Source organism: Protopterus annectens, chromosome 3.part1 (genome assembly GCF_019279795.1).
Source record: "Protopterus annectens isolate FY-2018-M chromosome 3.part1, PAN1.0, whole genome shotgun sequence".
Lineage (NCBI taxonomy): Eukaryota > Metazoa > Chordata > Ceratodontiformes > Protopteridae > Protopterus > Protopterus annectens.
Genome location: NC_056732.1, coordinates 50,600,889 through 50,627,059, shown reverse-complemented (window position 1 = coordinate 50,627,059; position 26,171 = coordinate 50,600,889). Strand labels below are relative to the sequence as shown.

Here is a 26,171-nt window from a genome sequence, read left to right as displayed (position 1 = left end):
ATGCTGAGATCTATGCTTCATGACATCTGTGATTCTCATGATTTTTCTGTCTAGGTTACAAATGGGAAAGATTTTCAGTGGTTTCTAGACCCACCATTTGCACCCATTGGAATTTCCGATTCCAGTCTTGGATGTTGTAAAAAAAAGAACTGCACTGGTGGATAGTACACATATACCAGCAAGTTCAGGTTTTCACTTGTCTCCTGTGTATCCCTAAGCCAGTCTGTAAGTCAGATTTCACTTGGGAGGGGGGGCAATTTCTTTAGGAGTTAACGTGCAAAACCTCTAGAATTCCTCGGACAGACTAGTGTACATAAATGTCAGAGAGATGTTGGCTGATATGCGTGCTTTAACATTTGTTGATCAACTGTGGTCCCCAGAACCTGTTCAGGTGATTACAGACAACTCCACAGTGAGGTGATACATCAAGCAAGGGAGTACAAGGTTGTACCCTTTGTCTATGCTGACTCTGATGGTTTGGGGCGTAGCTATTCAGCCTTCCTTTACTCTACGTGCGTCTTACATTCCTTCGGAGCAAAGCATAGTGGCAGACAAGCTAAGCTGGACCACAACAAACCTTCAAAAATGGAAATTGAACAAGGGGTCTTCCAGGCATTGATTCATTTGTAGTGACCACCTCAAATAGATCTGTTTACCTCCTTTAAAAACAAGCAAATGAACAAATTGTGCTGCAGGACTTCTTGCAGATAGGCTGGGAAACAGATGCATTTTCAGTCCCATTGACGAGAATGTTCCTTTATGCATTTCCACCTTTTCCACTGATATCCAGGTTAACTCTGAAGATACAGAAGAACGGTCCAAAAGTAATTTTGTTGACACCCTTTTGGCCTAGGCAACATTGGTTTTCCCTTCTTATGGAATTGGCCATTAGCAGTTATCACAAGCCTCACCACAAACTGGGGCTACTGACACAAGACAAGGGGAGTTTGATACACCTGCACGCTCAAACATTTTCAACTAACTGCCTGGATGATTCAGTTCTAATTTCTTTTAGACACTTCTTTTCAGAGGCTGTGCAGCACGTACTAAAGGAGGCAAGAAACCTTCTAGAAAGTCTTACATTCACAAGTGGAACAGATTTTCTAGTTGGTGCCTAGCCAATAACCAGGGCTGTGTTAGGGATTATGTACCACTGGTGCTCAATTATTTTCTGCCAGTTACCAGCCTCTGGCCTCTCTTACTCCTTTTGAGTATGTCTGCCTGTGAATCAGCCAATTGCTTCTGTTTTTGGTAAAACAGTTTCTTAAAGGAGTTTTCTACTTGGAACCTCCCAGCTAACAGATTTCTCCTTCCTGGGATTTTAACTTTGTGCTGGAAAAATCAAGCATATGTATTTGAAACTACACATTAAGAAAACTTGAGTCATTATATAGAAAACTTTTCTTCTCATTGCTCTGACATTTGCAGCAGAGTACCTCAGTTGAAAGCTCTCATGGTTAGCATAATGGTCAAGCTATTTGCCTTGCAGGCATAAGGCGCAAGGTTTGATTCACACATGGGTTAATTGGCTAGTCTTAAAATGGCCCACAAAGGGCAGTTAGCATAGTATTAATCTATGAACCTATGAACCAGAGTGAACCCTATCTGGTTTTCCATAGAGACATTGTTTCATTAATGACAAATCCCTCATTCATTCCCAAGGTGGTTTCAAAGTTTGGTTTTAATCAAGCCAGCAGTTTCCCTATGTTGTATCCAGATCCTCAGAACTAGGGAGAAAGGATTCTACATACTCTGGGCATGTATAGGCAATATGGGTACTATCTTGAGAGAACCAAGTCCTTCAGAAAAGCTGAACAGCTATTTATTTCTTATGTTGGACAAAGAAAGGACAACCTTATTCAAACTAGACTATTTCCAGATGGTCATCCTCTGCTATTACCTTTTGTTATGACCACCATGGTAAACCAGTTCCAGACAGTATCAAGGCACATTTTGCGAGGGCCTTTTTCTTTTTTCAATGATATATTTGAAAGGGGTGGACCAAAAGTATTCTAGAGGCAGCTATGTGGTCCTCTATACATAACCCTACAAGACATTGCAAACTGGATTCCTGTTGAAGATCCAAGACTGGCTTTGATTTGACTATTTTCCAGAGGCTCCTGGATCCATATCCCTCCTCCATCCAGGTTGAATAGGCTTTGATTATTAACCCATATTGCCTAAAGGCTACTGCAGCAGTGAGAATGGTGAACATTTATTTTATTTTATTTAACATTTGTTTACAAAGAAAGTCCGACTAGGCAGAGCCTGTTTTCAGCAGAGGTCCAGGAAAAACGCTCCAGACTCATGTCTTTGTAATGTGGGAGGAAACCAGAGCACCTGGAGGAAACCCACGTGAATGCAGAGAGGACATACAGACACCACACAGAAGGCAAACCAGCCGAGAATTGAACCGGAGAACTTCTTGCTATAAGGTGATAACGCTAACCACTTCACCACTGTGGTGTCCAAAGAACGTAGTATAGCTGTTTAAGTTTCAGTTACCCATAACAGTAGATGTTCAAATTCCTTACTGCAGCAGCAGCCACACCCACCTTCCATCACCTATTTGCTTATATAGTTTTTGTTGGGAAATAGATTTTTTGGTTATTTCTGTTTTTTATAGTTTTGGATGAGTATGCTCCTTCTCAGCATATAACAAGAAAGTCTTGCAGATTTTTCAGTTTGACTGCTAGTTTTCCCTACTCAGAGTGGAAATGTAGAAGGGAGCCCAGAGCTTTTGGAGTCTTGGACAATATACAACTCATACAGCATAAAGGCTGCTGCAGCAATGAGGAATATGAACATCTGCTGTCATGGGCAAGTGCAGCTTGCACAACTGTATTTTTCCTACCAGTTGGTATCTCCTAATTGCACCCCCTAATTCCTTGCGCCCGAGGCAGTTGCCTCCTTTGCAGCACCCTTGCTACACTTTTGTTTCTGGGTACACTAGGACTGGTTCTGTGAGTGCTGTGCATACAACATGCCTATGATGGATGCTGCCTAGTTACAGAGATGTGTAGCAAGAGGGTGTAGTAATTGTTGAGACATGATAATTCCATCTGCCTGGCTGTTGCAGATGACAAGAACGTAACACTCCCCTATGAAAAGGAGCTGATACCACTTTGGGTTTTAATAGGTGCATCACTATAACTCATTATAGGTTCATACTAGGCTATCTGCCCTTGGGCATTTATAAGCCTAGCCAGAGTGTGTGTGGCTTTCGCCACCCCTTGGGATGAGAATACTATGCCCATTTAGGGTTTAGTTTACTGTGCCTCTGTCTAGTAGTGACACAGAGATGACCCCCGGGGTAAACCTACGATCTCCCATCCACTCGTCAAGATTTCTCTTGAAGAGAGTCAGTGAGGGGCTCTGCCTAACATGGACTGGGATTCTGTTCCAGAGTGTAGGGATCCTCTGGGTTATGAATCTGTCCCTCCAGCACGTCCTATTTATTTCTGTGTTGAGGTTCAAATCTCCCGCTCTCGTGGCTCTGGTGGATTTGGATTTTCTGAGGTGGAGCATGCCCATTAATTCCAGATTGGACATGGCCTTGTACGTTAGGCATAGATCGCCTCGGAGTAGGCGGTATGCGACTGAATAGAGCTGGAGTTTCTTCAGCCGGGCAGCATATGACATATGTTTGAGACCCTTGATCCTCTTAGTGAGGTACTTTTGGGGTCTTTCTGCTGCAGCTGTCAGTTAAGGTACATCTCAAATGGGGCATTGTACTCAATTATGGGCCTGATAAGGGAAGAGTACAGGGGCACAATGACTTCTTTTGATCTAAATGTGAATCCTTTCATGATAAGGTGGGCAATATAGAAGATCTTCCTAACCACTTTGGCAATGTGAGTGTCAAATGAGAGGCTACTGTCAACTTGGGTCCCTAGGTCCCTGATTACTTCTTCTGTACTTAATGGATTTTCACCTATGTGGTAATTTGTGGGTACTTTGTTTTTCCCAAAGGGTATGACTATACATTTTTTGGAGTTCAGTTTAAGGCCATGGCTCTGGCACCAGTTTTCTGTTTCTATGAGGCCTTTCTGAAGGATGCTTGTGTCCGCTGGTGTATCAATTATGGCGCCCAGTTTGCAGTCATCTGCGAACTTTGTCAGCCACAATCCTCCTATATTTGCTTGCACCTCGGAAAAATAAATGCCGAACAAGAGGGGTCCCAGGACCGAGCCCTGTGGGGCACCGCTTGTGACTGGCTTAGAGTCTGACATGGCTCCAGCAATTCTGACCTTGTGGGTTCTGTCCTTGAGCCAGTTTGCAACCCATCTTATGACATATGGGTTTACATTTAAGCTGGTGAACTTGTCTATGATGCCCGAGTGGGGTATTGTGTCGAAGGCTTTTGCAAGGTCGAGGTAGGCTGTGTGAACTGCCTTACCCTCATCAATGGCCTTGGTGACTGTTTCAAAAAAGTCGACCAGGTTCAAAAGGCAGGATCTGCCCTTGACAAAGCCGAATTGGGTAGGATCCAGTTTCTGTAGGTCCCCAATGTCTTGGTTTATGAGTTCCATAATGATCCTCTCCATGGCTTTGCAGACCAGGCTCGTCAAGCTTATGGGGCGGTAATTTCCAGGGTCCGTAGAAGCACCTCCTTTGTGGAGTGGGACCACTGTTGCTGTATGCCAGTCTTTGGGTACGTATCCTGTAGTAAGGCTAAGATTAAACAGCAGCCTTATGTGCGGGTTTAGTTCCTCTTGGAGTTCATGTAGCACGCAACCCGGGACACCGTCTGGTCCCATTGATGCTGTGATTTTAGCTTTGGAGAGGGCGGCTCTCACCTGGGCATCTGAGATGTCAGGGAGGCTACACTCTGCTGGGATAGATATTTCTCCTTTTGGGGGGGGAGAAATTTGCACTGAACCTGTCTGTCAGTATGTTGGCAATGTCTGTGGGTTCAGTGTATTTTTGTCATTTTGGACTAACTCTGAGCATATCTGGGAGTTTCCACCCAGGTTTCTAACATAACTAAAGAAGGCCTTGTGATTGTCTTTAGTGTCTTTTGCGATTTTTCTCTCAAAGTTGGCCTTGGATGATTTTATGAGTGATCATAGTTTTTTGCTAGTACTGATCAGAGATGCCTTCCCTTTTAGGGATTTTGCTCTGTCATGTAGTAGCTTCCTCCTCCTGTTGTAAAGCTTGTTTATGGCTGGGGTCCACCAGGCAGGACGCCTGCCTTTGGGGGAATGGGTCTTGGTTTTATTTGGGATTGCATGATCCATGCATTCTTGAAAGTATTCGTAGAAAGCGTTTATAAAGGATTCAGCGGTGTGGGCTGTGGTTTCCACTGGCCCAGGGGCCTTGAAGGATACCACTTCAGTCTTTAGAAGTGTGAAGTCAGCTTTTGAGAAATTCTTCACTGTGGTCTTTTGTGTTGGGGGTGGGGGCGAGATGTGGATTTCCAGTGAGATTAATTTATGGTCTGATCTCACCAATGAGGAGTATACTTCCGGTGTGGAGCATTGTGTCCCCATGTTTGTGATGATCAGGTCTAGTATATTATCTCCTCTTGTGGGAGTGGTGACTAGTTGTTCCATCGCATTTGAGTTTATGAATTCTAGGAACCTTTGGGCTAGGGTGTTGGGGCTTGAGTAATGCTCCCAGTCTATGTTTGGGTAGTTGAAGTCTCACAATATGATGGTATTTGGAGAGACATTCATACTCTCCAGTGTCTTCAGGAAGGCTGAGTGGGGTTCCTGAGTTTGAAAGGGTGGTCTGTAGCATGCTACAAACTGTAGGGCAGTTTTGCCTATGGTTAGTTGCACATGGATGGACTCCGAAGCTTCGTGCGTTGCCACTAACCTGGAGGTGTGGGTATCTTTGATGAATATGGATACTCCCCCTCCTTTTGTGGTTTGGTCCAAGTTTTGGGGCCGAAAAGCATGATATGAGGTATAACCTTGTAGTGCTGGGGTGCTCTCAGGAGCCTTGAAGCAGGTTTCAGTCACTGCACAGGCATCAATGTTCTCCATACTGAGGAGGGCTTCGAGAGCGTGCATTTTGAGGTTTAGACTTCTGGCGTTGAGCAGCATTACCCTTAGTTTTTTTCCACTTGTGTTTTCTAGGGAGGTGGGTTTGTCTTTTGAGCCTTGCCTAAAAAAGGCACTATGGGGGTGGCAAGAGCCTTGGCCAATATCCGGAAGCCCAGGGGTGATAGGTGCAAGCCGTCCCTTGCGAAGCAGCATGGCTTGTCAAGCATGTCATCCCAAGCAGACAGACATTGGATCCCCTTTGAATGACACCAGTAATTGAGCCAATTGTTTAAGCTGATCATTTTGTCTTTGTACTGAGGTATCATTCTTGGTGAGGGTAAGATGCTGCTCAGGGTCAGGGTCATACTGGCCTGGGCTACATGATCAGAGAGCTCCTCTATGTCTGTTTTCATGTAGTCCAGGGAGGTACGTCTCATGTCATTCACACCGGCATGGACAATGACGGAGTCATATTTGTACTTGCTTTGGAGTGACCTGAGTGCTTGTGTTATGTGGCAGATTCTAGTGCCCGACAGGCAGCTTATTGTAACCTTTTCCTTGTTCAGTCTGGTGAGCGGGACGTCAGTGTGTCTGACTATGGAGTCGCCTATTACAAGTGTATCAGGCATTTTGTTTGGCCTTAAGGGCTGTGACTGTTTGGCACACTGACTTTGTGAACTATGTGTTGCATGTGCTATGTTTTGAGGTCGTGGTTGCTTGGATGTCTGCTTTGGAGGCCTCTGTTGTTTTGGTAGATTTTTAATTAGAGCCTCAGAGTATGTTTTTGTGTGTTTATGTGTTTGGTTTGCAGTTGTTATAGGTCTATGTGAGACTGGGTTTGTGGTGTGTGTGGTTACCTTCTCCTCCTGACTGGTTTTGCCAGTACTGAGTCGAGGGAGCTCAGCCTCCAGTTTGGCTATATAGTCACATCTCTCACATATATTTGTATTTGTTGGGAGGAGGAGAGGGTTGTCTGTGTACATGAAGCAGTTGTAACATTGCCTCAAGATTCCCAGATTGACCAGCTGAACTGGAGAGGACGCCAGTAATTGACCCTTCGACATGCTAGAGTAGTGTAAGGGATTGCTGTGTAACTGAGTCAGAAGGGACCTATAGGGAAATGGGTATTCACGGGGATTGTCTGGATGTAGTGCTTTCTTTTTTGTTTAAAAGTGCTTTACCTGTGTAAAAATGCTTTAGGAGCAAGTGCTGGGCTTTTTAGATAGAGAATAGACAGTTTAGATTGAAAGTAGAGCAGTTCTAAGGGAAAAACTGAAGAGTAGACTTTGCGGAGCCAGAAATAGTTTAAACTAGATTAACCGCCAATGCTGCGCTATGAGCAACTTTAAAGCAGATTTTTAAGCAGGGAACTTCAAAGAGCTAGAAATGGCCCAAAACGGCCAATTACTACAAGATTCTTGTGCTGAGGTCACTCCTTCAGGGACAGATAGGTGTCGTATTTTAGCTCAGTATAAAAGCTAATAAATGTAGGCTGTGCTTATTTTATTATATATTACTTTGCATTCCTGCTTTTAGTTGACAGTGTGTTTCATCTTGCATCCTGTAATAGCTAGTCACTGAGTAATTATAGTAACTGCTTTATGTAAATAAAATATTCGCGTCATTTCATCTGAAAGTATCAAACCCTCACTTATATTTTTTTTACTCTGCACTTGCAGAAGTCAGCCGTCTGTCAGTTAAGATGTGTGTAGACCTTCTACTATCCTTCCTGTTACTCAGCCTTCGAAGTATAGAAACTTATACATACCGCATTAGCAAAGTAACTTCCACACTTCACCCTTGTAACCACCTTCCCCCTTTCTAATGAAGCCATCCTCATAACAAACATTAATTTAATAACCATGCATTGTCTGTTCAAGGTCCCAGTACCTGTGATTCCTCGCCTCCCGAGGGTTCACTGTCTTTAAACAAATCTTTGCCCAACTAGTTAAACTATTTACATATTGTGTCGATTGTTGTTTCTCCATTCTGCAATCACCTCTTCTTGCCACCTGTCACTTTGTATGTAAAGATCTATAATCTTGTTCTAAAAAATGGTCCATTGAAAGAAAAAAGATGAACAACCACAAATCTTGAAATCATTGTAATGTTAGAGTGGACATACATATTCCTGTCTTTCAGCCATCAGTACTTATGATTTATTTAGATTAATTTATTTCAGTCAGTACCTCACTATTGTCTGTATCGTGTAGGTGCGCACACTCCTCTAGTTTAAGCACCTGCAAGGGTTCTGTAAGCAATACTGTACATTCATTTGGTTTGTTTTTGCAAACTTGCTTTTCCTGTATGCAGTAATAAAAGTGGTAGGAAGAAGTCCATCTTTGGAAACCTTTAGGGCTAATTATGCAAGCATTAGTACCACTTGACAGGTAAAACTTACCCAGGTTGCCTGGAATTATCCCTCTTACTGCATCACTTATCTCTCATTATGCAGTTCTTTGTCACAAAGTATGAATGGCCAGACGAATATTCTGTAATTTACATTTTAAAACATATTAGTAAATCATCACATTTTAATCTGCAACTTGAGATCATTACATTAACAGAAAAACTTAGCAACAGTTTCCATTATTGTTGTCGTACAGTACAGGTTTTTTCGTTAACAATTTTCATTTACCCCAACATTTCATAAGTCTCTCATTTCCTTCCCTCCGTTAAAACTTGTTTCTCTTCCTAAGCATTATTCCATTTATTTTTTTGTTAAAGTGGGTTGGTCATATTTTTTTTTTCTTAACTTTGTACCACGGTATGTGGTACTGTAAGCGCTAAAACACTTGTCCTCTGTAATGACAAATGTTTCCAGATAACAGTTTTGAGAAAAAAATTTAAAAAACACATCTAAACCTACGTGCTTGTCACAAGACAATTTCTAGATTAAAACATTTGCTATGCATTGTTTTATTTGTGATATTAGGCATTCTATTTGCATGTAGTTGCTCCTGTTTTGAGCTTCTTTGTCCATTAATGAATTTCAGTAAGTAATTCATTTATGTAAAGAAAGGAGAATTGGAAAATTGAAAGGAAGCCCACAATGTATGGATGGCTGACTCCTTTATACTGCCACTGATTTTTAATTTACAGGACATTTTTACAGTAGAAAAGCTGGTTATGTGTATTGCATTTACACTACCTTATACTTTGCTTCCTGAAAGACACAATATTAGCACTGTACTACCGTGAAACATGTTACAATTCATATTGCTGTTGTACAGTAGTTAGACAACAAGCTGCGTTTCACTGACATTTATGTTTTGTTTGTAATTTAGAAAAAAGAAGCAGTTCAGAAAAATGATGAAGCAATGGAAAACACCTTGTATGAAGGTGTGGCTGACTTATTCCCTGAAGATTTTAATCCTGATCAATGTGCTGAAAAAGATTCCGGAAAGTTACAAGTGTTATCTCAGCTGCTGGCAGCCATTCATGGACGGGGCCCAGCAGAACGGTTAGTAGTAGTTCTATTTTGATTTATTATGTCATAACCTCAAATAAGTAACACATTTTCCTAACAAGGGTAGCAGTGACCTGCCTTCTGCTACAGATTAAAAAAAAAAAAAAAAAAAAAAAACAGTCCTTAATAATTTTTAGTACCAGTGTCTCCCATAGAAATAACCTGACTTTGAAAGAAGCTGCACTCCCAGATGTATACACATCTACAGCTCTGATCGCTCTTGTTCTACTTCATGCCTGCAGAGCTAGATGTGGGGCCCACTTCTCGAGTATATCGAACCACACAGCAGTTGCAGTGCTGTCAGATTGCAGGTGCTACTCTCTGTTGGTAGATAAAATAAGCAGAGCTTAGTGCTTTTATTTCATGAATTCCCATCGTGAAGTAATGTTTGGGACTTGAGAAGCTGCTAACTTGGCCTTCATCCTTTTATCAAAGGTCGAACATTGAACACAGAAGCTGTTTAGATACAAGAAATACTTTGTCGTAACCTGACCAGTTTCTCTCTTTATTTACCACTGAATGCCTTATGTTCCTGTCAAGTGTTTTTCCCTGTGTCTTTTGCCTGTCATTTATTCATCCGACCCCCAGGTGGCATACTGGCCTTTGTTCCCTTACAGTGGGAACTCTGCCTCAAGATTCACCCAAGATGGTCTTGTGTTGCCAAGAATACCTTTCATTCTTACATGCATGGGAGGTATTTTGTACTCTTGCTTGCATCCCATCCATGAAAGCATTGTGTGTATATCGTAACCCTAACCCCTGTGTTGACGTGCTCATCTGCTTCACTGCAAGGGCTGCCTGTGCTCAGACTATGCCTATGCATGCATGCTCCATGCTCCTTTGTATGCACAGACAGGAGCTACTGTCACCATCTTTGGCAGCCACAAAACACACCCCTTCCGACTGATCGCTGCTTATCAGTGATAAGTGCAAAAACCTCTGCACTACACTGGAGTAGCCATAATCACCAACCCCCCCCCCCCAGGAATAGGCATGGTCCATTCTCAGCTTTCCTTCCTGTCATTTGCCTGAGCAGCTAATCTAACCTAGGTCACTTAGGTCATAGGGCCTTATCCCTCTGCGCCACCAGGATCCTGCAAAGTATCGTGTGCTTTAAGTTCTATAGGCACTGCATACCCTCATTCCTTCACTGCTGTTAGCTGTAGTTTATAATGTCTTTTCTTTATCTGCTGTTTTCTGTTTTCCTCTTAACTCTTTCATACACTTTTTTGTAGTACATTTTCAAACAATACTTTATTTTTAAAGCTTTATACATTTGAGTCAGATCATCTCACTTTCTGTTTTTTTTTTTTTTACTTTGGACTGTCTCTCCAGTGCTTTTAATCTGTCTTCATAAGGAAGATCTCATTCTCCTCAGTTTCATGGTATACCTTCTCTGCACTGGTTCAGTCCTGTTCCTATGTTGTCTTTTACACGAGGAACATATTGAGAATTCATAGTCCGTCTTACATTTTATGATACTTTTGAATGTGTCCCTTTATATTAGGTTTCCGTGGTATAATGTCTCACTGATGCTTTTGCGGCCTCCTTGTTTCTTGCTGCCACATGCCTGAGATGTTTCATCTTTAATAGTGATTTTGAATCATCTACATATTTTGTAAAAGCACTTGAGAGTCCAATTTGAAATCTGCTGCAATGATTAAGAGCGGCTGGGGTCCTAACACTGAGTTATTTGGCTCCCCAAACGTCGTCCACACATGTTACTCAGTTTTACCCCACAGATGCCTCCAGTCAGCTACTTTTCCTATAGGTATTTATTTATACCCACATTTTCCAGTGCAACTTTGGATTTCCCTTTCCACGTGATCTATTTTGAGAGTTACAAAGTTATGAGTTGCTTGTATTCTAGATTCACTTCCTTTTTTAATTGAATTGTAGAGGTTGTAGGTCACATTAAAGATGGGAAAAGTTTTGAAATTATTTATTGCGGTCTCCCTTTTTATATCACAGAAACCTGTCATTTTAACAGGGGTATGTAAACTTTTTATATCCACTGTATCTGTGTAATTACTGAGACGTGATTTCAGTGCAATGCCAGTGCTCTGTCTGTACTATAGTATAGCATGTGTCATGCCTTCAAGCCCTTGAGTAACTGTAGGGCAGTATCTGTATTTATCAGAAATACCATCATCTCATATCAGATTACCCACAGCCCTAACCTGATGTTCCTGAAGATCTAAATTACCCTTAACAAATCCAACCACTTTCATTTGTAGCTGCAGATACACATCAATGCCCCTCAAAGGTCATGGAACTTGCCTTGATACCACTGAGGGGTTAAATACCAAACCAAATACCTTCTTTCTAGGAGACTTCATTTATCCAAGCACTGACTGGCACACTTGCACCTTTAACAATGAATATGTTCAGCATTTCCTAGACTCTGTTAATACCACTGCACTGGAACAAATTGTAAGGCTACCCAGTAGAGGCTCTAATATCCCTGACCTGGTCCTTACCACCCGGTCTCCTGCCTGTACCCCACCAGAAAATCTCCTCATCCCTGCTTAAATCTGACCACAAATCAATTACTTTCTCTGCTAGGCTTAATGGTGCCACCCGCCCCTCCAAATGAGCAATCTTTAAGGACTTCTCCAGGTCAGAAATACTTCAGTTTGTAGAAAATTTATACAAATTTCCCAATAACCCCGCACAAATGGATAAACTGAGAGGGCTGCCACATTCACCTCTAATTTTTACCTGCATCTAAACAGCTGCATAGAAAATTCTATACCCAGATGTCCTAAACATTGTAGTAAATTCAGAAATAAACTTCTGTGGTGAAACTCCTGTACTAATAAACTGTATAACAGAAGGAGAACAACGAAAGTGGTAAGAAATCCCGATCTCCCTACCTCAGTTCCACATAAACTGTATAACAGAAGGAGAACAACGAAAGTGGTAAGAAATCCCGATCTCCCTACCTCAGTTCCACATAAACTGTATAACCGAAGAAGGAGAACAAACAACAAAAGTGGTAAGAAATCCCGATCTCCCTACCTCAGTTCCACATAAACTGTATAACCGAATGAGAACAACGAAAGTGGTAAGAAATCCTGATCTCACTACCTCAGTTCCACATAAACTGTATAACAGAAGGAGAACAACGAAAGTGGTAGGAAATCCCTATCTCCCTACCTCAGTTCCACATAAACTGTATAACAGAAGGAGAACAACGAAAGTGGTAAGAAATCCCGATCTCCCTACCTCAGTTCCACATAAACTGTATAACCAAAGAAGGAGAACAATGAAAGTGGTTAGAAATCCCGATCTCCCTACCTCAGTTCCACAGAAACTGTATAACAGGAGGAGAACAACAAAAGTGGTTAGAAATCCCGATCTCCCTACCTCAATTCCACCTAAAGTGTATAACAGAAGAAGGAGAACAATGAAAGTGGTAAGAAATCCCGATCTCCCTACCTCAGTTCCCCATAAACTGTATAACAGAAGGAGAACAACGAAAGTGTTAAGAAATCCCTAGCTCCCTACTTCAGTTCCACATAAACTGTATAACAGAAGAAGGAGAACAACGAAAGTGGTAAGAAATCCCGATCTCCCTACCTCAGTTCCACATAAACTGTATAACGGAAGGAGAGCAACGAAAGTGGTAAGAAATCCCTATCTCCCTACCTCAGTTCCACATAAACTGTATAACAGAAGAAGGAGACCAATGAAAGTGGTAAGAAATCCCGATCTCCCTACCTCAGTTCCACATAAACTGTATAACAGAAGAAGGAGAACAACGAAAGTGGTAAGAAATCCCTACCTCAGCTCCACATAAACTGTATAACAGAAGGAGGAGAACAATGAAAGTGGTAAGAAATCCCGATCTCCCTACCTCAGTTCCACATAAACAGTATAACCGAAGGAGAACAACAAAAGTGGTAAGAAATCCCGATCTACCTACCTCAGTTCCACATAAACTGTATAACAGAAGAAGGAGAACAATGAAAGTGGTAAGAAATCCTGATCTCCCTACCTCAGTTCCACATAAACTGTATAACAGAAGGAGAACAACAAAAGTGGTAAGAAATCCCTACCTCAGCTCCACATAAACTGTATAACAGAAGAAGGAGAACAATGAAAGTGGTAAGAAATCCCGATCTCCCTACCTCAGTTCCACATAAACTGTATAACCGAAGGAGAACAACAAAAGTGTTAAGAAATCCCGATCTTCCTACCTCAGTTCCACATAAACTCTATAACCGAAGAAGGAGAACAACAAAAGTGGTAATAAATCCCGATCTCCCTACCTCAGTTCTACATAAACTGTATAACAGAAGGAGAACAACGAAAGTGGTAATAAATCCCTATTTCCCTACCACAGTTCCACATAAACTGTATAACAGAAGGAGAACAACGAAAGTGGTAATAAATCCCTATTTCCCTACCACAGTTCCACATAAACTGTATAACAGAAGGAGAACAACAAAAGTGGTAAGAAATCCCTACCTCAGCTCCACATAAACTGTATAACAGAAGAAGGAGAACAATGAAAGTGGTAAGAAATCCCGATCTCCCTACCTCAGTTCCACATAAACTGTATAACCGAAGAAGGAGAACAACAAAAGTGGTAAGAAATCCCGATCTCCCTACCTCAGTTCCACATAAACTGTATAACAGAAGAAGGAGAAGAACGAAAGTGGTAAGAAATCCTGATCTCCCTACCTCAGTTCCACATAAACTGTGTAACAGAAGAACGAAAGTGGTAAGAAATCCCGATCTCCCTACCTCAGTTCCACATAAACTGTATAACAGAAGGAGAACAACAAAAGTGGTAAGAAATCCCGATCTTCCTACCTCAGTTCCACATAAACTCTATAACCGAAGGAGAATAACAAAAGTGGTAATAAATCCCGATCTCCCTACCTCAGTTCTACATAAACTGTATAACAGAAGGAGAACAACGAAAGTGGTAAGAAATCCCTATCTCCCTACCTCAGTTCCACATAAACTGTATAACAGAAGAAGAACAACGAAAGTGGTAAGAAATCCCAATCTCCCTACCTCAGTTCCACATAAACTGTGTAACAGAAGAAGAACAATGAAAGTGGTAATAAATCCCTATCTCCCTACCTCAGTTCCACATAAAGTGTATAACAGAAGGAGAACAACGAAAGTGGTAAGAAATCCCGATCTCCCTACCTCAGTTCTACATAAACTGTGTAACAGAAGAAGAACAACGAATGTGGTAAGAAATCCCGATCTCCCTACCTCAGTTCCACATAAACTGTATAACAGAAGGAGAACAACAAAAGTGGTAAGAAATCCCTATTTCCCTACCTCAGTTCCACATAAAGTGTATAACAGAAGAAGGAGAACAACAAAAGTGGTAAGAAATCCCGATCTTCCTACCTCAGTTCCACATAAACTCTATAACCGAAGAAGGAGAACAACAAAAGTGGTAATAAATCCTGATCTCCCTACCTCAGTTCTACATAAACTGTATAACAGAAGGAGAACAACGAAAGTGGTAATAAATCCCTATTTCCCTACCACAGTTCCACATAAACTGTATAACAGAAGGAGAACAACGAAAGTGGTAAGAAATCCCTATCTCCCTACCTCAGTTCCACATAAACTGTATAACAGAAGAAGAAGAACGAAAGTGGTAAGAAATCCTGATCTCCCTACCTCAGTTCCACATAAACTGTATAACAGAAGAAGGAGAACAACGAAAGTGGTAAGAAATCTCGATCTCCCTACCTCCTTTCCACATAAACTGTATAACAGAAGAAGGAGAACAACGAAAGTTGTAAGAAATCCCTGTCTCCCTACCTCAGTTCTACACTGAAACATTCCGGCAAGGAACTTAAGCACAATATTAAAAATACAAAGCAGAGAACAAACTGAAGTTTGGTGCAGATACCAAAGGGAATTACAGATCTTTGTTTAGTCTTGTCAAAAAGTGAAGGAGTAAATCGGTTTAGTTTTGAGAAGTGCAGGTACTGTCTACATAACCCAGTAAACTTTTTTGAAAGGGTTACAGCAGCTATGACCAAAAGTAAGACAGTGCACATTTCGTATGTCTTAACTTGGTTATAATTTCCTCCCACACCGGTATTACTGAAATGTTAGACAAACTTTATGTAACCTTCTGTGCTGTCCACTGTATTGCAAACTGACTGGCCATCACATGCCTAGTAAAAGTTGTCATACCCTCTCAAGAGGTGTATTAATGCAAGATTCTGATAAGTGGAGCACCACAAGGATCAGTTTTGGGCCCTCTCCTTTTTGACATTTATTTTGCAGGTATCCAAGTCAATATCCATGAAGGATGGCTGACAAAATTTGCTGATGACTGCAAATTACGTACTGTTAAGCTCTCATGGATTGATACTAAACTGCTCCAAAAAGGGCTGGATTACGTACATACCTGGTGTCTTGAAACGGTCTCAAGTTTAAAAAAAAAAAAGTGCAGCTTGGTAGCGTTCAGCGATAAAGCTATTCCTACTAAATATGGTATAAGTAGTGCTCCCCTTCAAACAGATTGGTCATAGGAGATATGAATACTTATATGGACAACTCTCTCATTCCATCATCATCCTGCCATCATAGTCAGTAACCTGGTCCAGTTAATTTCCATGGGAATTTCTTCAAGATTCAAAAAAGTCATCTTACCACTGTACTCTTCCCTTATCAGACTCATCATCAAATGCATTCTCCCCCATTTGTACAGATCCGAGTATATCACTGAACTGGAAAGACCTCAACAATTTCTAACCATAAAAATTATAAGGTCTTACACCCTTCAAATGCCCCAGTAGATTAACACAACTCACATCTGTTCAATGGTGACATGTGCCTCACTTTTCCAGACATGAAAAACCCAGGTCTGGTTTGACTTCCTCTTTCTTCACAAAACCAGTGGTGCTACAAACACCTGTACTAGGGACCCAGATTTAAGTAGGACTCGCTGGAGGGATAAATTCCTAACTCATCATATTCCCAGCTTGTGAAATGAGTTACCAGTAGAAGTCAAATGAACTACTACTTTCTCTACCTTCAAGACTAGTCTTCATGATTGGAAGTGTAAGCATAAGTTTATACCAGGATTATCGTGTGCAGCTCTGCTTGATTTGGGAGGTTACACTAGGGTTACCATGTGCAACTGTGCTTGATTTGAGGAGGTGGGCACTATAAGGAGAAAATTACAGTTAGTTGCCTGTCGGGTGCAAGGATCCTCCACATAACGCATGCACTCAAGTCACTCCACAACAGGTACAAATATGGAGTGAATGACTTGAGATGTACCTCCCTGGATTACATGAAAAGAGACATGGAAGAGCTCTCGGATCATGTAGCCCAGGCAGGTATGACCCTAGCCCTGAGTAGCATCCTGCTATCGCCCAGAATGATACCACAGTATAAGGACAAAATGATTGACTTCAGTAATTGCCCAAGCTTCTGGTGTCATTCAAAGGGGATCCAGTATCTGTCTGCCTGGGACGACATGATCGACAAACCATGATGCTTTGCAAGAGATGGTTTGCACCTCTCGCCCCTGGGATTCAGGTTACTGGCTAAGGCTCTTGCCACTCCTATAGTGCCTTTTTTAGGCAAGGTTCAAAGGACAAAACTACCACCGGTTTTGGGAGGGTGGCCTAATGGTTAAGGTGTTTGCCTTAAAAACACAAGGTGCAGGGTTTGAGTCTCACAAGGGATAATTGGCTAGGCTTAAAATGGCTCACAAGGGCGGTTAGCTTAGTACTAATCTATGAACCTGTGAACCGTAATGGGTACAAGCAAGCAAAATCTGAAGGCAATGCTACTCAATGCTAGAAGTCTAAACCTCAAGATGCACTCTTTCAAGTATCTCCTAAAAGTGGAGAACATCGATATCTGTGCAGTAACTGAGACCTGGTTCAAAGCTCCAGAGAGCACCCCTGCAATACCAGGCTGTAACTCATACCACACTTTTCAGCCACCAAACCAGGACCGAAATACTAAAGGTGGAAGAGTGTCCATATTCACCAAGGATATTCACACCTCCAGGCTGGTTGCTAGGCACAATGCATCTGAAATTCTCCAGGTGCAACTAACACTAGGTAAAACTGCAGTACAAATTGTAGCTTGCTACAGATCCCCCACCATGCCCCAAGATTCTCACTGCACCTTTCTAAACGTACTGGAAAATATTAAGATACAACCAAACACTCTAATACTGGGTGATTCCAACTACCCTGCCATTAACTGGGAAAACTACTCCAGTACCAACACCTTTGCTCAACGGTTCTTGGAATTCATAAATTCCAACACCCTAGAGCAACTAATTCATAGTCCCACCAGGGGTACCAATATTCTAGACCTGGTCATTACCAACATGGGAGATCAATGCTCCACACCAGTCATCAACCCCTCTTTGCTCAGATCAGACCATAAGCTAATCACCCTTGACATTCACATCCCACCCCCCTTTAAGGAAACCTCCTTAAAAAAACTTTTCCAAAGCCAACTTCATGCTTCTCAAGTCAGAAATAACAAACTTCATGACACCCATGCAGATGGGAACTGGAAGTTCAACTGCTGAATTCTACACTAAGGTGCTGTACGAACACATTCACTAGTGCATGGACCGAGCCATCCCAAATAGAACCAAGACCCTGTCCTCTAAAAAAAGGAAGCCAATCTGGTGGTCCCCTTGCCATAAACAAGCTGTACAACAGAAGGGAGAAACTGTTGCAGAAAAGAGGAAGAGCCCAGAATTCAAAAAACTCCCTCACCAGCCTCATTCGAAAGCTGAGATCCCTTATAAAATCTTCCAAAGCTAGCTACGAAAACAAAATTGCCAAAGATTCTAAAGACAACCACAAGGCATTCTATAGCTATGTCAAGAATCTAAATGGCAATACTCAGATCTGCTCTGAGCTACAGCAGAATGGCACTAGATATACTGATCCAAAGGATATTGCCAATACCCTGGCAGATAGATTCAGCGCCAACTTTGCCTCCCTCTCACCCCCTAAAGGGCCCATCTCAATACCGAAAGAATGCCTAATTCCGGTAATCACGGCCACTCAGGTAAAAAACGCGCTCTCCAAAGCCAAGAATACAGCATCCATGGGACCAGACAACATCCCGGGCTGTGTACTGCATGAGCTGGCACCTCACCTGTGTGTCATATTTAATCATAGCCTCACTTCAGGCTTTGTGCCCACAGAGTGGTGCACAGCTACAGTCATTCCTCTCCACAAGGGGAGATCCACTTTGGATCCCGAGAACTACCATCCCATTAGTCTAACGAGCCTGATCTCCAAGACCATGGAACATATTATCATGGAACTTCTAAACAAAGACATTGGCAACCTTCAAACACTGGACCCCACCCAGTTTGGGTTCTTGAAGGGCCAATCTTGTCTCCTGAACTTGATCGACTTCTTCGAATCAGTCTCCAGAGCCATGGACGAGGGTAAGGTGGTTCACACAGCCTACTTGGACCTCGCCAAGGCTTTCGACACTATCCCCCACTCTGGAATCATAGATAAACGTACTAAGGTGGGCATTAATCCTTACGTCATTCGATGAGTTGCAAACTGGCTTACTGGCAGAACACACACTGTAAAAGTAGCCGACTCAAAATCCAGCTCCAGACAAGTAACAAGTGGTGTACTGCAGGGTTCTGTCCTGGGACCACTCTTGTTTGGCATCTAATTCTCTGAAGTACAGGCCAACACTAAGGAACTCCGGCTTACAATGTTCGCAGATGACTGCAAGCTGTGAGCCATTATTGAATCCCCAAATTATGTGGATATACTACAAAAGGGCCTTACCGAAACAGATGCCTGGTGTCAGAGCCATGAGCTCAAGCTAAATGCCAAAAAATGTATAGTTGTCCCCTTTGGGAAAAAACATGCACCTGTGAACTACCTCATAGGTGGCAGTACACTAAACACCGAAAGTGTGATAAGAGACCTAGGGACACAGGTGGACAGTGGTCTCACCATTGATAACCACATAGCCACAGCGGTTAGAAAATCCTTCTACGTGGCACACCTCAGCACTAAGGGCTTTTCATCCAGAAAAAAGGAGGTCATTGTCCCTCTGTACTCATCCCTCATTAGACCCATTATAGAATACAATGCCCCGTTTGGTATGTACCTCACAAGACATCTGCAACAACTAGAAAGGCCGTAGAAATACCTCTCAAAAATAATTACAGGCCTAAAGCAGATGCCTTATGCTGACCATCTAAAGAAACTCCAGCTATACTGTCGCATATCGCCTACTCGGAGGCAATCTCTGCCTAACATACAAGGCCATGTCAAACCCAGAGTTGTTGGACATGCTACACTTAAAGAAATCCCAATCCCTCCGAGCCACATGCTCCAGGGATCTTAACCTTGTCATCACGATGAATAGAACATGCTGAAGGGATAGGTTCCTGCCCAGAGACTCCCCATACTCTGGAGTAGGCTGCCCATACATGTCAGGCAGAACGCCTCAATGGCCCTCTTTAAGAGGAACCTTGACGATTGGATGGGAGATAGGAAATTCACCCCAGGGAATCACATCAGTAGCCCTGCTAGACAGGGGTCCAGGAAAGTAAATATTTGTGGGAAGCAATAGCCAGGGAATCGTTATGGCTAGGCTTGTATAGGCCCTAGGGCCGATAGCCTAGTACCTACCTATGAACCTAAGTACGCATAAAGACTGAAAAGAGCTGCAAGTGTAAATGTAAAGGTATATATAGCCACGCCTTTTATGGTCCCTGTGATCACTTCCTTAGTAATGTTCCTAAAGAAAATAGACTGAATTAAGGCCAGAGGCATAGGCAAGGAAGGCCTCGACACAATATATAAATGAGACCTAGGGGAAAACTGTAAGTTATTAAATGTTAATAAGCTATTTATGTTTGACTATTATAACATATCTTAAGGCATTTGCAAGGGTTGTTAAATTTGCATACTGCTCTCACAGGCTTATTTCAGTAAAGGTATAGGTTCATAGGTAGGTACTAGGCTATCTGGGTTTAGCCTTCAGTACAGTTCTGTTCAGCAGTTTCTGTAGTTTTCGGATGCTGTCTCTTTCTGTTCTCTGTATTAGTCACATCTCTTAGCTTTAGAAAGTTATTGTAATGTCTCTGTTGTGAGAGGGAATTATGTTACAGCAGTATTACTTTTAAGTAGCTCAGTGTGAGAAATACAGGCTGTCCGACATTGTTTTAATTTGCTGTGTACTTTCTCAAAGGATTTATTTTGGATTTTATTTTCAGCTTCCAAACGTTTTCATTCAGTGGTTAGCTCGAGAATTGAATCGTTTTTCTCATTCAGTTTGCAATGCAGCGTTCTCTTTTCTTCCTGCAGCATATTAATAAGGTTTTCCTTCTATTGGCAGTTTTGTTCCACCATTTGGATGTGTTGACTAAAGTGTACTCTTGTCACTTACTGCATTCCTGTATTTCTCTGCAAATGGCCTTTTAGAGTTCCTCGGTGATCAGTGTCAGCTCTTTCCTGTCATGTACCCTTTCAGGTTTCTTTTGTTGAATAAGCTGGGCCACTTCATCATTGTGAGAATGAGTCTGTGTACAGGTCTTGACTTTATTTTCAGTCTCTTGGAGTCATCTGTTTACCCAACTCATCGTCACATGTGCACCCACTGATATTCTTCTTCTACACCAAACAGCAAGTTATTAATCTTTTTTTTAATTCCTGCCACCACTGTTCTATTTCACTCTGCATACACAAAGTGTCAGCTTTAGTCTGAAAATGACTTTTTATTAGTCTAAGTACCAAGATCAGGTCATTGTGTTCAGTTTCTATTTCATTTGTGATGTCACTTATCTTTGCATTTTCAGGTCTACTTTTGTATTTCACTGTCCCCACTTTTACAGAACGTTCAGAGTCTCATTCATTTTGCTATGTCTTTTGGCTGACCTGACTAAAAGACAAGGTTGGGTATGAAGCCCTTCAGAGCTGTACTGCTGCCAAAAGAGTACGCTCCTTTGAGACTTATGAGGATCAGTGGTCGGCTTGTCTGTTCCTGTGCTCGACAGATGATTTTCCTTTGGGAGGAAAAACCTTACGGTCAATTATTTTTATTGATTATTAACACTTTCTTCTCCTGAAAAGTTATTTTAAAGCTAGGAGTTTGTGTTTTAATAGACTGTTATGAGTCTGTATTGTACTTTTAAACGAGAGTGCTCTTTTTTCCTGTCAGTTTAAAAGTAATTTGAAGTATTTAAAAAACATTTTTTTCTTTGGAGAAGTTGTGTTTAGTGTACTTTGGGAGCTTGAAAGGTATTTTAAAGTGCTTTTTACTGTTTTGTGTGAAAAAAAGTGACTTTTAAAGACTTTAAATTTTTACTTGCTGTTGCTGTTTGTTTTCCCCAGGAAAGAGGCACCATTTTCGACATGACCATGGGACAAATTGTTGGTCTAACTGTCGGTCGTCCTTCTAGTGGCAAAAAGAAAAAGTTAAACTCACAGCTTTTGCCACCACAGCAGACTTGCTATTTTAATTAGCCACAGGTGGGTGTCTCTGCTGTGACCGTTTGTTATACCTCAGACCATTCATCTTTTCCCCAGATCCCTCTGGTGTAGTACCTACATCCACTGTGGACCAAGGGTTAGCCATGTCCTCTGCAGCTGCAAGGGAGAGCCACTCTTGTCAGTCCTGTGAGGGGGAACAGGGAAGCTTTCCCTTGTTTGGTCAGAATGCTGTGCACATCCCTGGAGAAGGTGTGCAGCCATTTATAAACACTGTTGACCCCATTTTTCTGTCAAAAAGAAACCAAAAACTAAACTAGGTATCTACTCCTCCTCAAATTTTCTTATATGGGAGTAGTGTACTGGGTATGTCTCAGGGTTTTATTCAAGCTTATGATCTTATTTATGATTTGCTTTCCATTAAAAGAAAGAATTATACCTTTTTTCCTGAACATTTTCAAGATTGTCAATTACAGTGTGTGTGTGTGTGTGTGTGTGTGTGTGTGTGTGTGTGTGTGTGTGTGTGTGTGTGTGTGTGTGTCTATGACTCATTTGAGACTTCTTCCAGGGTTATGGCCTCTGGTTCTGTTTGAAGACGTTTGCCTGACTACATTCTCAGAACCACCAAAGAGAGCGTGAATTATGAGATTTTATTTTTTCTTTGAATAGAGATCACTTTTTGGTTCCTTTGCTGCAGAGGTAATCAAGAAATGTGATGAAAAGGGTAAGTTAAATCAGAGAATCTGTAAGATTTTTCTGCCCTCCTTTTGCAAATTTTATAAGGGATTTTGTAACGCCTCATCCAAGTTTGGCTTAATGACAAGGGTGTTCCAAAAAGAATTCAGGAACCCCTAAAATCAAGCTCAGTCCAACTAGTCATTTTGACTATTTTAAGGGACCTTGCCCCCTCCCACCCTGGCAGTCCATTTTCCCTTCCAGAAAGTCTGAATCGCCACTTTTCTCTTTGGCAGCATATAGTTTCAGGCAATTTAGTTCTGAAGATCATTCATCAACGGTATAGATGGCATTGAGAGGATACTCTTTTTTGCCAGGAGGTCATTACTCATCCAACAACCAGACTCTTATATTCACCTCTCCTTCATTACATGTGCTTCAGGGTGTGATGGAACCAATTTCTCTCTCCCAGTTTGGGAAGTGTTTTTGTCCTGGGATGTTTTTAGTGTCAACGAATGAAGATGTTTGGAAACCATTTCTGGATCTTACATATTTGACCTGTATGTGATGGCGCCAAACTTTAAAATGATGTCACTTCACAATCTGTTACCTCTTCTTCTTGGTAACTGTACATTTAAAAGATGCTTATCATCCCATTCCTTTTCATCCAGGCTTCAGGCGTTTCTTAAGGTTTGTGCATTTGGAACACGTTATCAGTTCTCTGCTTTACCCCTTGGACTATCCGCTGCAAGAGGAGTGTTCACTAAGTTGCTCGCTCCAGATATAAGTCATTGCAGGCTACAGGGTATCCATTTTCTTTTTTTCCATATTTAGATGACTTCCTTATCTTTGCAGACTTTTTTTTTAGAGTTCCAGGAATCTCTTGGGTGAGAGATCTCTTACACAAGTTGGGTTTCCAAGAGAACATTCAGAAGACATTGTTACTCCTCAACAGGATTGTGTTCCTGAGATGTCAGCTGGACGTGTCAGCTCAAAGAACTTTTCTTCCATAGGAAAAAAATGTATTTATTTCTATATCTAAGGTTTTCCAGTCACAGTTTGGTCACTGTGAGGGAATATGTGAAGATTTTGGGTCTCGTGTCATCTGTTATTCTCATGATAACCCTAGCAAGACTCTGCATGCGAAAGATGCAGTGTATCTGAAGTCTGTTTTTTTCCCAGAGTCAGCATCATTTGTCTTTTAAAATTCCAGTGCTGGGGTTTGTCAGTAAAAATAATTTACTTGATGTCGTCTGCAAATATCCATAAATGTAGGTCTTCCCTTATCCCTCCCTATTCCAAAGCAGTCAGTCATTATAGACACCTCTGACTTTGCTTGGGGAGCAATTTCAGGAGGGATGCTTGTGCAAGCTGTGTGGGACACCTAGGACAGATGCAAACACTTAAATATAAAAGGGATGCTTGTCCTGATCAAAACATACTGCTCTCTGGATCATCTTTGGTCCCCAGGACCTTTTCAGGTTATTTCAGGCAATACCACAGCCGTGGTACATCTACATGTGGAAGGAACCATGTCATACCCTTTCTGCGGACTACCTATGTTAGCTTGGGATATAGCTTCACAGCACAGTCTCACTCTACAGGCATCCTTCATTCCGTCAGAGCAATACTTTGTGGCAGACAAGCTGAACAGGACAGGGCAGACCCTCACATAAGCATACTAGATCAGAAGCTCTTCAATGATTTGATCCATCTGTAGGTAGTTCTAAGAGACCCATTTGCCTCCCCCAAAATAACCAACTGGCAAGTTTATGCTCCTGGACTCCATGCAAGAAGGCCTGGAAGATGCTTGCCTTTTTCTTTTCCTTTGACAGGACACATAGCAGCCAAATGTCCATTGAGGCAAGGTGAGAAACAGAAAGTGAGGATGTCAGTAAGTGTGAATGAAAAACTGCCAGTGGTATGTTGTTTAGAAACAACTTGGGTGCCAAGTTATTACCAACATTTATATCTAATCTTAGTAGATGGTACACAGGTAACTGCTAAGAGGGACACAGCTTCTGATATAACCATTGTGAGGCCTGCAGTGGTTAGGGAAGAGCAGTGCTTGCATGGGCAGTCCACTCCAGTCAGAGTGTTGGGAGGGACTCCGTTCCAAGTACCTTTGGCTAGGGTTCATATTGACTGGGAGGGTGGAAGAGGAAGGAAGCAGGTAGGTCTGTTTGAGGATATTCCTGCAGCTGTCCTGATGGGGAATGACGGTGATGATGCAGTACCTTGTGTACATGCAGTGGCACACAGGCTTGACGAAAGGCATGTAGGCCTAGTAGTTTGGGAGAGACCCAGAAAGATCTCATACCTGAAGCTGGCGCTGGCATGGTGGCTGTTTCAGAGAAGGTGTGCTATCTGAGTAAGTCTGAATGGGAATCACAGCTGCTGGTGGGTACTGATGTTTCCTTGGATACAGTGACTGTGAGGACATAGGTGAATGGTGGTACCCTGAGTGACAGCGAGGTACAGCTGCCAGAAGTGACTAGGCTTCCTGTGGAAAGGGAGCTGGGGAAGGTCACAAAGGTAGAGTTGGTTAAGACAGGCTCAACGTATGGATCCTACATTACAAAACTTGAGGGAGATGGCTAAGGAGGCACCTGAGGCTCAAGGAAGAGGGGAGTCTGTATACTGAAAAAAAGATTTGTTGTATAGAGCATGGACTCCTGAAGGTGGGCTAGAAGGTGAAGTAATACTGCAGTTGGTAGTGCCTAGTGCTTACCCTCTGCCACTTTTAGCCATAGTACATGACATTCCTTTCTCAGGTCATATGGGCATAAGATGTACTTAGAGATGTATTATGCAAAATTTCTGTTGGCCTGGGATTGCAAGGGATGTGGTAGGATATTGCAGAACTTGTGAACGGTGCCAAAAAGTTGGTAAAGCAGGGGAAAGGCTAAGGCTCTATTACTGGCTTTGCATGTTATCGAAGAGCCGTTTCGCAGAGTGGACCTAGATATTGTGGAACCCCTGAGTACTCCAAGTTCTACAGGAAAGGAATACATCTTGGTGGTAGTAGACTATGCTACCAGATATCCTAAGGTGGTGGCTCTGTCGTTTATTGAGGCAGAGAAGGTGGCAAATGCTTTGGTAGAAATCTTCAGCAGAGTAGGTTTTCCACAGGAAATACTGACTGACCGAGTTGCCAACTTCGTCAGACCTGCTGACTTGTCTGTGGAAGTGTTGTGGGGTGAAACATCTAAGGACCACCCCCTACCATCCCCAGACTAATGGTCTTGTGGAGAAGTTAAACTCTACATTGAAGACTATGCTATAGGCATTTACAGACCTGTTTAAAAAGGCAGGATTAACCATTACACCCGGTAAGTGTCAAGTGGGTATGCCAGAGATCAGTTACTTAGGAATTGGGAAGTGATAAAATTAGGCCAGAACCTGTCAAGTTGGAAACTAAGTGTGGCCAATTCCTGTTACTAAGAAATAAGTGAGAGCATTTCTAGGGACAGCAGGGTACTATAGGAAATTTGTGCCCAATTACAGTTCTATAGCTGCACTCCTTACTGACCTAACTAAGAATAAACCGGACAAGGTAGTGTGGACCACAGATTGTGAACAGGCATTCCA

The 26,171-nt window shown here is 42.1% G+C and overlaps 1 protein-coding gene across 4 annotated transcripts in view; it reads left to right on the top strand.

Moving 5' to 3' along the window:
* RAD54B (RAD54 homolog B) overlaps positions 1-26,171 on the top strand; it is a 1,676,581-nt gene that overhangs the window by 1,396,191 nt on the left and 254,219 nt on the right. For all 4 annotated transcript variants that reach the window (XM_044066559.1, XM_044066560.1, XM_044066556.1 and 1 more), the window contains exon 11: positions 9,278-9,453. In XM_044066559.1, the coding sequence (XP_043922494.1) occupies positions 9,278-9,453 (176 nt within the window). The remainder of the gene's footprint in view (positions 1-9,277; positions 9,454-26,171) is intronic.